Source organism: Pelodiscus sinensis, chromosome 2 (assembly GCF_049634645.1).
Source record: "Pelodiscus sinensis isolate JC-2024 chromosome 2, ASM4963464v1, whole genome shotgun sequence".
Taxonomy (NCBI): domain Eukaryota; kingdom Metazoa; phylum Chordata; order Testudines; family Trionychidae; genus Pelodiscus; species Pelodiscus sinensis.
In genome coordinates, this window is record NC_134712.1 from 226,563,962 (window position 1) to 226,578,336 (window position 14,375).

Below are 14,375 nucleotides of genomic sequence, written 5' to 3' on the forward strand. Positions count from 1 at the left end.
ACATCATCTAAATATTTTTCAGATATTTTTGAATTAATCTATATGAAATTCATTCTTAAGATTAATCTCAGATAGTAGAAAATGTTTTTATCATATTTCTGGGTAGGTAGTTTTCACAGTATTAATTTCCAAAGTCTTGCATAGTAATGGATTGCACTTGACTGAGAGGAGAGTCATACTCATTTTGTCTTCAGATTTGTGGTCTATATGTTACTTTGTTACTTGGACTACACTGCAAAAGATTTATGATATTTAATTATGAACTTCAACACTGGTGTATGCAGTGAATGGTTTATTTAGAGGTGTTCTGTATTTTCAAATTATTATATTTGATCATTATATATGTATTGCCTTTCAGTGGCACCATTCCCATCATGGAACTTAAATAATATTTCCATTTCTTTATACTGGTATATTTCAAATGAGTGTGACTAAAGCCCAAAAGTGGTCTTGAAGACATCTGTGTAAATATACAGTCAGCTTGTCAGTGAACTATTTTTAAACTAGTTCTCAGACAAATGTGTTTATTTCAGCATTATAAATGGTAGAGGATTTCTAATCTATGATATTATTGAGAGTGTATAAAAAAGAAACACAGCTTCAACTGTGTTAACTCATCAATATTCCTGCATTTCTAGGGTTGTAGTGACTCCCATGCATAGACTCAAGGAAAAGAGCAAGAAACTCTGACATAACTTGTGGGCTGGCTATACAAATTAATTGTCTGTTATTGGAGTCTGGCACATTTGGCCAGAGAGGGCTGAGGGCTCTGGACACTGTCTGGAATCTTCTTGTTGTCAGAGAGGGGAGGCTACTTTGCCCCAAACACTGATTTGTGGGGGGAGAGAGTACTGGGGGGGGGGGGGGGGGGATGGGAAGGGAAGAGAAGGGAATAAAAGGATGACAGTCACTTTGGAACCGAGGTGTAAGCTAAAGTGATATTTGTCAAGTATACAGCCTCTTTAAAATGCTTCAGCTAATCAGAGAAGAACTCACAGATAAAGATAAATGAAAGAATCTAGTGAGTTTCAGGGGTCAGATTGTGTGTCTGATCCTAGGAAGCCCTACTGCAGATAATAATAAAAGAGGGGAGCTGCCTGTATAGCCAAGAACCTACTTTAGATTGGCAACATCAGTGCTTGGACCTCAGATATAAAAGACAAAAGACTAAGGGCAGATTTCTTTCTCCTTCTGGTCCAAAACAGGAATCACAGTGGGGCAGGTGAACTGAAGAGAAACAAAGCTGAACATTTTCAAACCTTCTAAAAGAATGAGGTTCAGTTCTAACTTTTCACTGTGGTTTATTTGATGAGAATCAGTTCACATATCCCTCACACTTTACTATTAGCTGTTTATCAGAAGTTCCAAGATTGCAGTCTTACATAGCTTACAAGAGAGCAGAAGGATGGTTTCCAATAGGATAATGTTTAAAAAACAAAAATCTAACAACCCCCAGACAGTTGGGAGGTCATCAAGGACAACTAGAGGATTAAACAGAGAAGCTGGGTGATTTCATTTAGTGATTCTCCTGTGGCAGATAATTTTATAAAGTTGAAAATTAGACTCTAGAATAGCCCAGTTTTACTGCTTTCCACAAATATTCTAACTCTTTCAGAAATGCAGTAAAATGATCTTGTCTGAGCCTATTCATCTCAAAATGTGGAACATGCAATCCTCTTAATCCTTCCTTGGAAGGACTTGAGCGATTGAGGAGCCAAACTGTAGTCAGTGTATTGCTATGGTGTTCAGGTTTCTAGGATTCCTACACCTTTTTGCCTTTGGATCATGGATGACTAAGCCCCTTTCTATTACCTGAGAAAAGCATAGAAAATAATAAAATATTAAATGTGCTATGGAATTTCATTCCACTTCTATAATGAGCTTAGCAAACTCTTGATGTGGAGAATGAATAATTTTAAACAGACTTTAAATAGCTTTTTGTCTGGGTTGCCTCTGTGTCACAGTTTCAGGGCAATTGCATCTGTATTCCTGCTCTGTTGTCCCTCAAGGGCACACACACAAAGGTTCCAGCTCCCAGCCATCAACTCTCTTGTGTGAAAACCAGACTCGCTCCCTCCAGACGAGGGTTCTTCCAGGCTGCACAGTTCCAGCCCCACACTTTGTATGTACTTTGCATTCTATTCAAAGGGTATAAATAAAATGATTGCCTCTAGTCACTAGTTGCTACCCAGTTCTTTCAAAGCAAGCACATTTATTCTTCAGGTGAAAGCCTTACAGAGAAGACACATTAAAAACAATGAAATAACCTACACACATGATAAAAAGCTTACCAGAGATCACCTATTAGTCTTACAGAAAACAAGCAAGTTAAGTTTTTCTAACCCTTCCACTCTATCCCTTGGACAGACAGCTCTCACACCCCCCTTTTACCTCCAAACCTGTGGGCATTAGCTGAGACTAGGCACTTCCATTCCCTTTCTAGGCAGTGTATGTGATGTCCTTTTGTCCTTCAAAAGGTTGTCTGCCCCAGCACTGTGTAGAGGTTCCCATATGTCCTTGAAGTATTGCATGCAGAAATTCCTTGAGGCGGGGCTGCCTCCCTATCTTGTGAGCGATGAACAACAGAGAGGTGAGGCAAGGAAGATTCTGCAATGCACTCTACAGATAACCAGATTCCTGTCTGTGCCCCACCTTCTCACAGGTTGGCTCCAAAGAACTCCAGTGGCCTGTTCTCAGATTTTCCTTCTTTTTCACTCATACTAAGGCTGCTTCTCACACTTGCCAAACTGTTGGGTTTCAGAAATTCAGACACTCTGTCCCCTCTCCCTCTCCAGATGCAGCTTCTTCTGCTCAGTTGATCTGCACAATTATTGGTGTATTTGATCCTGATGGAACATGGGTGCTGCCTTTGTTATCTTCTTTATAGCCTCCAGTGCCAAGATTTTCCCCACCTGCTGGATGTTCCCTGAAAACCTTGACCACAATTCCTCTTCTGGTCATCACAATACATCAAGTCAATTAGCTGCACCCTTGCCTGCTCCTCAGTGTTATCAGCCTTTCCCTGCATAATTCAAGCAGCTGACTTCTCAGGTGCGAGACCTCTTGACCTCAGGTGCATGGGTCTGTCAAGCGAGAACTGATCCTTTGTACCACAGGGTCAGTTAATGCCCCACCACCAGATGCTGCGGTCTCAGCAGTTCATGTGACAAGCATCAGACTGCTGATTGGACATGACAGGGTAGAATGCTTTATATTCCTATCCTACACCTTGTCTGAGTAACTAGTTGTTAGGCTTGTTGATACCTAGATCCCTGAGTGCAAGTCTTTGCCTCTTTGCTTGTCCCTTGCTCTTACTACCATGCCTAATCCCAATCACACCTTTTTTCTCATTTCTCGTTCCTTGCTCTCACCATCACTGCTTATTCCATCTTAGACTGTAGCTAGGCTATGTCTACACTGGCGGCTTCTTGTGCAAGAACAGCTGTTCTTGCGCAAAAACTTGCCGGGTGTCTGCACTGCATGTGCATCCTTGCGCAAGTAAATTTACAGTAAAGCGTCAGAAAACAGGGCGTCTTCCGGAAGAGTTATTTCTCTCCCCATGAGGAATAAGCCCTCTTGCACAAGTGTAGACAGGCAACATGAATTTCTTGGACAAGAAACCCCTATGGCTAAAATGGCCATCAGAGCTTTCTTGCGCAAGAGAGTGTCCACGCTGCCATAGATGCTCTTGCACAAAAGCACATCTCTTGTACAAAAGCACATGCCAGTGTAGACGTGCTCTTGTGGAAGGCTTTTTGTGCAAGAACTCTTCTGCAAAACAGTTCTTGCGCAAGAAGCTGCCAGTGTAGACGTAGCCTTGGAGTGACTTCTGACTCCAATTCTGGCTTAATTTTTGGTGTGGCTCTGACTGTGACCCTTGGGGTGGTTTTGTCTGTGGCTGTGGCTTTGATCTTTACCAGGACTCTCAGCTGTGATGCTGATTCCATCCTTGTTTCTGGCCAGTAGGTCAGAGCACCATGTTATGAGCCCTGACATGACCTTTCTTTGCCTGTTCATAACTAATTTTCCCCATCTTTGTTTTCACTAGTCCTTCATTGAAAAGACTATAAGACTTTTCTCTTGTGCATTTTCCTTCTACAATGTTTGCTTTTACTGCTGTTGGCTTTTATGGCAATTTACACCTTAAGAAATCCCACTGCTTCCACCATATTCTCATAGTTTCAGGACAACTGCAATTGTATTCTCACTTTGTCAAGGGCATCTCAAGGTTTCCTGCTCCCCAGACATCAATTCTCTTGGACAGAGATCTGCACTTCACACCCACCTACCTTGGTTTTTTCCAGGCTGCTCAGTTCCTGGCCTACACTATGATATTCCCAGTTGCCTGAACAGCTCTGTGTCAGTGATTTGCTTTCTCTCCAGAGGCCCTCTCTGAAACAGCACATTTATTCTTAAGTGAATCATTATGAAAACATTTAACACAGGAAGAACCTATAGGCAAACTAAAAGCTTACTTGAGATTACCCATCCATCTTATTGGATCCTACTAAGTCAAGTTCTTCTAGCCCTTCTGCAAAAATTCAGGTGTCCCTTTAAACAGCAGTCCTGTTTATTTGCTGCATCATATAGAAGGCTGTGAGTCAGTTTAAACTCCAGCTACTTTATCCAAAAGGCCTCTCTCTAATTTTTTCCAACTGCTGGATGTTCCCTGCAAACCTGGACCATAATTACTCTTCTCATCCTCTTTGGAAGACCTTGCTCGAAATAATGTATGTGAGCCTTTCCTGGAGGTGTGACCCCTCTGGGTGGATTACAAACCTGGCTGATTTGCCTTAATCACTATCCATTGTTTTTAGTTCCTGGAGAGCTGTGGTAGTCCTCCCAAGTGGCGTGGAACAGAGTCACACACAAATCATCCATTTTAAACAGTGGACAATGGGGTTGCAATATTTGTCACATCTCCCTATAGACTGGATTACACACAGTCCCAGCTCTTGACAAGATATGACTTAATGCCATAAGGTTAATTTCAAAACTATACATTTCAAGAACATTGAAGGAAATTGCCATATTTGTCACAGTGTGTTTCCTGGAGTAGGATAGGCCACTGTTTCTCAACCAGTGTTTCTCAACCAGTGATACGAGTACCCTTAGGGGTACTTGAGAGTAGTCTGGAGGGTATGTTAACACAACTGAAATCTGGTGAAAACTGAATTTTTGTTTAAAGTTTTGTTTTAAGGTTGAGAAATACTGGGATATGTTGCCAGATTTGCCCAATACTCTGGGGTATGCTCATTTATTAGGGTTACTCTTATGGGACTGGGGGAAGGTTATCAATTCTATCAGTGTGCTACTTGTGCTCTCATATGGAGCTGAATTCTCTCCCTGCTGTCAATTCCCCTCCCACTGGAGCTCTCCTGCAGGAACTAGGTTCCTCAGGATGGGGCTCTTCCCACCTTAGCAACACACACGGACACTCACAAGCTGACTGCTCATATGTCCCTGGTCTCACAAGCTGACCGCTCATATGTCCCTGGACTCAGCAGGCTGGGTTTAACAACAATGTCACACTGCACCCTCATGTGCCTTTGGACTCAGTGGGCTGAGGACTTCAAGCTGCCATCCTCATATGCCCCCAGGTTCAGCACCCCCTATCCCCAGTTTCACACCACAGTCATTTACTGGTAAACCACACGATGAGCAAACCCCACAGGATTTGGGGCAATACAGGGATCTTTAGCTTGGGTACAAGAAGTGTTGATGCAGAGCGAATGGGGAAGCCAAAACAACACCCCTTGAGGAAGAGTGAGAGAAAGAGAAAGAGAGAGAGAGAGAGAAGCAATCAGCTTAACAATGAAAGTTATTTATTTTATATATATAGGAAGCCAAACACACAAAATAGTTACAATATTAAATCTAATAGTTCCAGTATTAAATCTAAATTGGAACTGATTACAAATGTTAGGGCTAGCTAACCATATAACAGTTTACATAGGGCAGAGTCAGGAGGCTAGGCTTAGAGCTAGGTAGTTGTGGGGCTGGGGGGAAAGGAGAGAGAGGGGGAGAGAGAGAGAGACCTCACCACTCTGTGGAGCTTGCACTGATCGGGGTTCCCAGATGATGATGGGGGTCCAGAGTGCAGGAGACAAGCAGAGCAGAGCCCCCAGCACGATCAGACAGGAGATGATGAAGTTTCAATGGAACTGATGCAGTTTAAATCCAGGTATCAGAACAGTTTTTTCTTGGGGCAAGGATAGGAGTTTTTATAAGGATAGGACAATCGTTCAAAGAGAAAGAGGAGTGACAATAGAGACTGATCACCTCTGGTTATGGGTGATGTTCCTTGAAAGAGCTCACAATGCAACTAGGCACTTTCAGTATTTTAGATGTCAATAGGATCATTAATAGAATTGGTTTGATAATGACTAATTTGGGTGTGAGCAGACCTGGGTTTATTAGCATCCGGAGCAGAGATTTCCCATCAGGCAGTGCTTCTCTGCTTTCAGTATCTCATAGTTCACTGCAGTTCCTGCCTTGGAAGAGCTGATCTCCATTCTGTATGCTAATGAGATGTCTCTCTGTTCTATCTTCAATGCAGATGAGGCTGGGGTGTTTCCTTAATTAGTTTAGGTGTGTCTTTCCTGGCCTTTCATTGCTTTGTCTGATTCTAGCAAAGGCTTAGGGAGAGGGGGGAGAGGATGGTTTTCCACGAATGTCACTCCCTGGCTCCCCAAGAGCACAGGGCTGGTAGGTAACAGATAGGCTAATGATACTTTTTCAGAAGCAGCAGCAATAGCGTTATGGGCCTTATCCCGCAAGGGGCTGAAAGCCCCAAGATGCCATTGCAGTCAATGGGAATGAAGGGCACTGCACTTTGCAGAACTGGCACCTATATGGGTAATAGCAAGCCACGAATGTGGTATTAGCTGTCAGATGTCGTCTAATTGTCCAGATCAGGGCAACAATGTAAGGAACTGTTGGTGGTAAGGCATAGGAATAGTCAACTGCTATACAATAACAAGTCCTTGGGGTACAGTATTGCACAGTGCATCACTAACTATAATGTTAATAATTTTCCCTACCACATTAGGCTTTCCTTGACTCCCCACTAATGAAAGCTTCTCACTACTCTCTTATGAGGGAATGGGGTGTGTTGTCTCTGCACAAGTGGGAATTTCAAGGCACCTAGAGTCACGTGACCACGAAGAGACGGTTGTTAGGTTCTCTATAGCTACAAGCAGGGCTCAACAAACTGCGGCGAAAACCACTCGCCAGTCCCTCACTGCACATGCGCAAGACCCGCACTGTGCATGCACGAACCGCCGGTGAATGGGGCGACCGGCTGAAATCTACTCACCACAGGCAAGTAGATAAGCGGATTTGTCGAGCCCTGGCTACAAGCTCTCTCTATTCTTAATTTCTCTTGACGGGGAACCTATGGCCAGCTCCAAAGGGAAAGCTAAAAAGCACCTATCAAGTCAGCACAAAATTCCTAAAGCCAGGCCATTCCAATTAGGTCACGATAGGTGGTCAAAAGGAGATTTCCTGTGTTCTTGATCATTCTCCAGTATATTTGTCTGATTTATTTTATTGTGGTGAACAACATGAAGCTGTAATCAGAAAAACTTCCAGCATCAGTTCTGTCTGCAAATAAAAACAGATAAAGCTCAAACTAGCTACTGCTTCTTGATTAAAAAAGCTAGAAACAAAATAGATAAAACCATTCATTTATTTCCTGTGAAAACCTCTGTTTTGAGGAGACCTGTTCCACACTGTTTCATACAAGGTCGACACATTAATCTACTTTTCTCTCCTTCACCTTTTATAGTGATGCCGTACAAATGATATCATCCTGATGGTGAAAATTATAAATATACTGTGGCTGTAATTGGCCAGTATTAATCACACACATTTAGTAGTGTTAGGTGGTTGTAGGTCATCAATTAGCTAAGAAGTTGACAGCTGTAGCATGGAAGCCTGAGTTCAGGCCTCATCTTCTCCTTTCAGTTCATCTATTTCTTTCTCAGCAGAAACATCTGGTCATTTCAAAACTGTAATTTTCATACACTTTAGCTAGCAGTGGAATGTTGAAAAGCTGTTCTAAAAAACATAGTTCTTTTCTGTGCCAAACCAGTTGGCCTAGAGTTAGCAACTATTATTATAAATCTTCCCTTTGCTTTTTCAACAGCTCTAAAAACTACAAAATAAAATGCTTCATAAAGACCAGCCAGTGGCTGTCTAATAACACACATTATTACTGCTGTGAAGAGGGTTAGGATGAAGAACCACCAACACCTCTTCAAGGCCACTACTGGCATCATCACAAAGGGACCCTTTGATCCCTGCAACTTCTCCTCCTGAACCCCTGGTTTCAGGGTACTAGAAATGTAAAGAAGGATCTTAGCTTTCCTTTTAAAAAGTTTCTTATTCCTCCCGCCTTCCCCAACAAACACAAATCTACTGCCCTCTTCCCCTTTGCAAAAACAAACAAATATCAAGTACTGAGGAGAATCAAAAGGAATAAGGAGCTGAGCTCCACTTCTTTCATCAGGAAGCAACTGGGACCCTACATTTCCCCTCCCCCACAGACATACACACAGAATTAATGTTTAGCTGGAAGATGTTCCTAAAAATCTACCCACTGCTTCTCCTCAAAATCTTAGCCCAATCTGTTGTAGGGAACCACCATTATCAATAAACAGGAAATCAGTTATAGTTGTTGTCAGGAGAAAGAGTGGCAACACATTGTTCTGCAGGCCTAAAAATGTTGAAGTTGGCTCTGGAAGTCCCCTCCTGGAGCTTGACCGGCCTTGATCAGAGAGTAACAAATATGTTCTAGCAGACTGTGCATGAGACAGCAAACAAGAGCCTTCTGCTTCCTAATCTGGAGTCTGACACTAATGCCTTCTTCATGTAAGTAGGATCTGAATCAATGCCTCCATTACATCCAGCTGGAAAGGGAAAGAAATCCTGGGCCTGTTTATGTACATACAGTTTACCCCTGCTTCACTTAGATGTGTTAGATATTTGGCTGTCACAATGGAGTTTTGCTCATTGTAATCAGCTTGGCTGGTGTTGGATCACAAATTATACTAATTGCAGTGTCTGTAATTATTGGGGGAATACAAAAGAAGAAAGTCTGTGCTTAACCTGGCACAAACTCTCAGTTTAAAGAATGAGATATTGAGCATGTGCATGTAAATATAGTTCACTCAGTTTGCTTAGGCCTGCTAGCTATTCAACTGTTACAATGTTGTTTTGCCCATTGTAATCAGTTTGATTGTTGAGGGGCCACAAATTGTGTTAACTAAATACAGGAATTGTAAGATCTGGTCACCAATATTTGAAGTTATTGTGGGAATACAGAAAGGTCAGACTGTGTTTAACATAGTTCAAAAGGAGAGACCCTCTCAATGTAAATACATTTGGATGGGCAGAGGCTCCACTTCCAGAGCCCTATGAGATTAAGCTGGGGAGGGAAGTGAGTCAGCTGGCTGCATACTGACTGGTGCAACCTGTTTCTCCCCACTGTTTCAATGATAGTGCTAAAGAAAGGCTCCATAGAAGTCTCTCTTAGTATTTAAATTTACTCCAGGGGATGCTGAAATCTCTTGTGGCTGGACTGTGCTTTGATTTAAAAGATGAAATCACAGAGCTGAAATCACTAGGTTTGGCCCAGAGCCAAATCCACCACAAGCCAGCACAAGATGGGACAAACAGCATGATGAGCAGCTAGCAAAGTAGTGATGGAGAGGCATAAGGAGCAGACAGCAGAGTGGCAGCAGCTAGGGGCAATGAATGGCCAGCAGAGCAGCACCAGACAGCAACAAAGAGGTGGATGGTGAGTGACCAGCAGAGTGGGTGAGATTCCTCCTACCTTCCCACTACTCATGATGGGAGGTGAACTCTGTAGATGCACCTCTGAACTCTAGGTCTACCCTGACCAAGGGCTCTGTGCTTGTGATTGAGGAAGCATTGCCTCCCAGAGGTGCCCAGGGGTGTTGTGTGACTTCCCTGGTTACTGGGTGGGGGCTTGAGCCAGGTCTGTGTTGGATGGATGGAGAGGAACTCCTAGATATTGAACCCATCCTTGGTTGGGCTGGTGCTACCAGACAGAAGGGTTACATTGACTTGGATCTCAGGAAATCAGCAGAGGCCTAAGATCTCTGACTTCTAGGCCTTTCAGACTCGTATGGCTACGTAAGTCCTAAAGGAGCTGTCATGATTATGAGAGAGAGCCAGCAGCTGGGGGACTAAGGAGTTAACTATACCTAGCCAGGTGAAGTGGCCAATAGAAATGTAGGTAGGACTTTCAACTGGGACAAAGGAATTTTGTTTTTCCTTCTGTGTCTCCGGTGGGTGTTGCTCTATAGCTGCCGAGAGAGACAAGCATGTCTCTCTCTCCCTCCAAGGAGAGACTCTTTCTTCACTTTCTGTAAGTAGGGTGAAGTTTAGATAAATCCATTAGGTTTCATTGTTTTCTCTTTGGGGATGAGGTCTGATGTCTGTGCACGCTTTAAGAAATGGTTGGTTTTTCTCTGTAACTAAGTTCTAGGCCCATGGAGTGCCTCCATGAGTATATCATTTGTTACTTTTCCATCTAGGCATTATGCTTGCAACAGGAATATTGTTGTGATAATAAAAGTTTTCTCTTTTCTTTTTATTAATCTGGGAATCTCCACAGCCATGGAGTTCTGGCCCTTGTGGTGTCCATGGAGCTCTGGCCTCAGGGAGCCCTGGCTGGGCTAGCAGCAGTGGAACTGGGTGGGAACCTGAGCCCAGGAGCAGCAGGGCTGAGCATGGGCCACAAGGAGCAGGTAGCAGGGAGGGGCAGCAGGCTGGGAGGCCAGTGGCATGGCACCTTCCCTAGTCCAGCAAATCCCCTTGTTTGGGACCTGTCAGGTCACAAGGTTGCAGGACCAGGGAGGTCCAACCTGAACATCTACCGCTTCCATGTACTCAAGCAGGAGTGAATAAGGGGAAGAGTGTGTGTGCGTTGGGGGCAGATAAGATAATGCTGTCAGCCGCCGCAGAAGATGGCTCCACCATTGCCAACTCAGATCTGCCCCCAGAGTCACTGGGATAAAGGACTCAGCTTTCATTGATTCTCAACAGCCATTCAGTTTGTGAAGTCACATATACTTGCACTGAGTGCAAAGTAGGCATAAAATGCTGCAGTTCTAATTTTATGACATTTTAACCCTTTACTTTGCACTGGCATAAGTGACTTCACAAACTGCAAAGCAGTAGAGAACCATGCTCCAAGCATGTAATTATAGATGTTAGAAATGCAAAGAACCTAGAAGATCATCTACCTTACCTATTTATTTGACCACATTAAGGTCTTTGTCCACACTGCACTTTCATCATTAGAACTTTTGTCACTCAGGAGTATGAGAAAACACATCCCTGAATGATTAAAGTTTTAACAGGATGAAAAGTGCCAGTGTGGACAACAGTTTTTCAGTGGAAGACCTTCTGGGGATGAAGCTACAACCCTTCATTGACGGTGGTTTAATTTTGTCACGGGGGGAAGGCTCTCTCTGGCAACAAAAAGCAGTTGCATGGCCTGTCTTAGAAGGTACTGATATAGCTATACATTTGCCCTGCTGTAAGATGCACAGGTTAGACATAGCCTAGATATTTACACTGTGCTGCATTATCATGGCAGCTCTGTCATGCACCAACCTTCTAGCCTGCAGAATCATTCACAATGTAGGAGTAAAATTCTTGTTACACATTTTATTTCATTTGAATTGCCTGTCCCAGTCTGTTCAATATTGTGATGTCTTGCCAAGCTTGTTTACCTAAAGTGTGTTTACATAATAGCTAATAATTTTGAAGGAAAAATTTCCCATAGCTCTGCCATCTAATTTCTACACTTGCCAACTCTGCCCACCAAGACTCCCTCTTCCATACATCTGTGATAGCCAGAAGTCTCCTATAATCAAAGTTTCTGTGTGTTCTAGAACCAAAGGAGTTGTATCAAATGTCAGAAGCAGAGTTTGGGAAATGTGTTTTCTTTTTATGGCTTTCACCAATAGCCCATTTATTGCCATGTCTCTGTTATAAATGCGGTGCACTGTGCTAGCCCCTTTTTCATTGGAAATCAAGGCTTCCTGGCCTACATTACAGTGCTAGCAATTAGACAAACGACAAATGTCAGAGCTAAGGAATAATAATGTCAAAAGCTACTTAACAAAAAGCTCTGAAGTGCAGGTCAACCTGAGAAATGAATAATTTGCCTTTATGACTTGCTTAAAAAGGGGACTGTTCTATTTCAACAGCAGACAAAGATTCCATCCCTCTCTCCAGGCACTTGAAAGACAAATCTTCTTTTGTCAAGGGTGCTAGACCCTTGGGTCATGCTGAAACATGGGAGTTAGAAGCCCTGGTTTCTAATCTTTCACCTGATCTGTGATCTTATACAACTAACTTCTCCCATGGGCTGTTGTTTTCCTTCCTGTCTGTTGTGTTTATTTTAATTAAAAGCTTTTTGAAGCACAGAATCTCTCTTACTAAGTTTTTGTACAGTGTCCACTATTATGAAGTCTTAATCTTGGTTGAAGCCTCCAGGTGCTACTGTTATACAATTATAACATGGAGAAGGTGGTGGCATGGCAAAGACTGAGGGGTTATTCTCCATGCAGAAATCAATGTAGATAGATGCTTGGAGACAGAGAGGAGAAAAGGGGACAAATTGAGCATTGCATTCTGAAACATGCCTCTGAAATGAGCTTATTTTCTGTACAATGCAGTTAAGTTGTAAACAGTGTTTGCACTGAAAGCCCAGAGCTTGTAGTACTGATGTGCTCAGCAATTGTTATAGTTTACAGCACAGAAAGTATTTGATATTTGTGTCAGAAATCACATCCTGCTCCAATTCCCCGAAAGTATTTCAGAAAGAAAATCCTTTGGTTTGTTTTTTCCTGGAAAGGAAGTAAATATCTGACAGCTTGGCCTGGAAGCAGCTCCAGCTTCAGCTTCATATTTAACTTTCAATGGCAATATTTGAAAGTTTCATATGTGTAAAGCATATGCCTTTTCTGTTCTTTCTGTAAGGATCTGAAACTTATCAAAACATAGTTCATATATAAAAGCTAGTTATTATTTCAACACTCGTTACAAGTTTCAGAAGGAGAGTAAAGTGCTAAAATCAATCAATTGACTTAGAAAATAAAACAATGTTACATCAGCATTCACAGTATTGCCCATACAGCCTCTTTTCTATGTAGTGAATATAGATACCAATTGCCATTTGAGGTGGGAGGGGCTGTGGAGTCCCCCACACCTGATATCCCTGTTCCTCTCTCAGGTACATCCCCCAGTGGCCTGATTCACCTGACCCATGAGCTCCCATACTTACTCTCTCCAAACCTGAGTGAGAAGTCGCATGACTTTTTACTTTGAAAAGATAGATGTCTTCAAATCATCAGGGCCTGATGAAATGCATCCTAGAATACTCAAGCAGTTGATTGAGAAGACATCAGAGCCTTTTAAAAGAAGATAGGAGAGATACCAGAAGACTGGAAAAGCACAAATATAGTGCCCATCTATAAAAAGGGAAATAAGGACAACACAGAAAACTACAGCTTAACTTCTGTGCCAGGAAAGATAATGGAGCAAATAATCAAGAAATGCATCTGCAAACATCTGGAAAATAATAAGGTGATAAGTAATAGTCAGCATGAATTTGTCAAGAACAAATCATGTCAAACAAATCTGATAGCTTTCTTTGATAGTCTAACAAGCCTTGTGGATAAGGGGGAAGTGGTAGACATGGTATGCCTAGACTTTAGTAAAGCATTTGATCTCACATTATGTTCTTATCAATAAACTAGGGAAATACAATGTAGATGGGGCTCCTATAAGGTGGGTGTATAACCAGTTGGATAACCACTCTCAGGGCATGTCTACACTAGGAAATTATTTGAAATAACTAAAATCGACATAATAAGCCCTGATTTAACAAAATTGAAATAGCGTGTCCCCACTATGGGAAAGCATTTAAATTAGTTAGAATTATTCTGAAATAGCATGTCCACACCAATTGAAGCCTGCTTCAGACTTAAAGCCCCCAGAAGGACTCTGGGGAGGGCACCAGGAGGGCAGATTCTTCCTGTGCCTGCTTGGTTAGGAAAGTTGCAATGGGAGCTTTCTAAGGCTCCTCTCTACAGCCGTGTCTCACATGCCACTCCTCCACTCCCTCCCCCCTCACATGACACAAAAGGGATGCAGTGGGCACGTGCCTTTTTGTTCTCTGGTTGCCCTTGCTGATGACACAGCACTCACACCATGAAGCCAGAGCTGCTGCAAAGCAGAGCTAGGCTCACGGGCCTCATGCTGCACCTCATGGCGCAGTACATCCAGACTGCCCACATGTTGCTCCAGCACACTGCAGCATGGACCGCAGA

The 14,375-nt window shown here is 42.8% G+C and overlaps 1 protein-coding gene across 2 annotated transcripts in view; it reads right to left on the bottom strand.

Annotated features, from left to right (window-relative positions):
- The window catches only part of MKX (mohawk homeobox), a 120,929-nt gene that overhangs the window by 2,975 nt on the left and 103,579 nt on the right, over window positions 1-14,375 (bottom strand). Inside the window, exon 6 of one of the 2 annotated variants that reach the window (XM_075922563.1) lies at window positions 7,478-7,605. The exons of the other annotated variant lie outside the window; for it this stretch is intronic. Within the exon in view, the coding sequence (XP_075778678.1) occupies window positions 7,544-7,605 (62 nt within the window). The 3' untranslated portion in view covers window positions 7,478-7,543. Of the gene's footprint in view, window positions 1-7,477; window positions 7,606-14,375 lie in introns of those variants that run through there. 2 annotated transcript variants of the gene reach the window in all.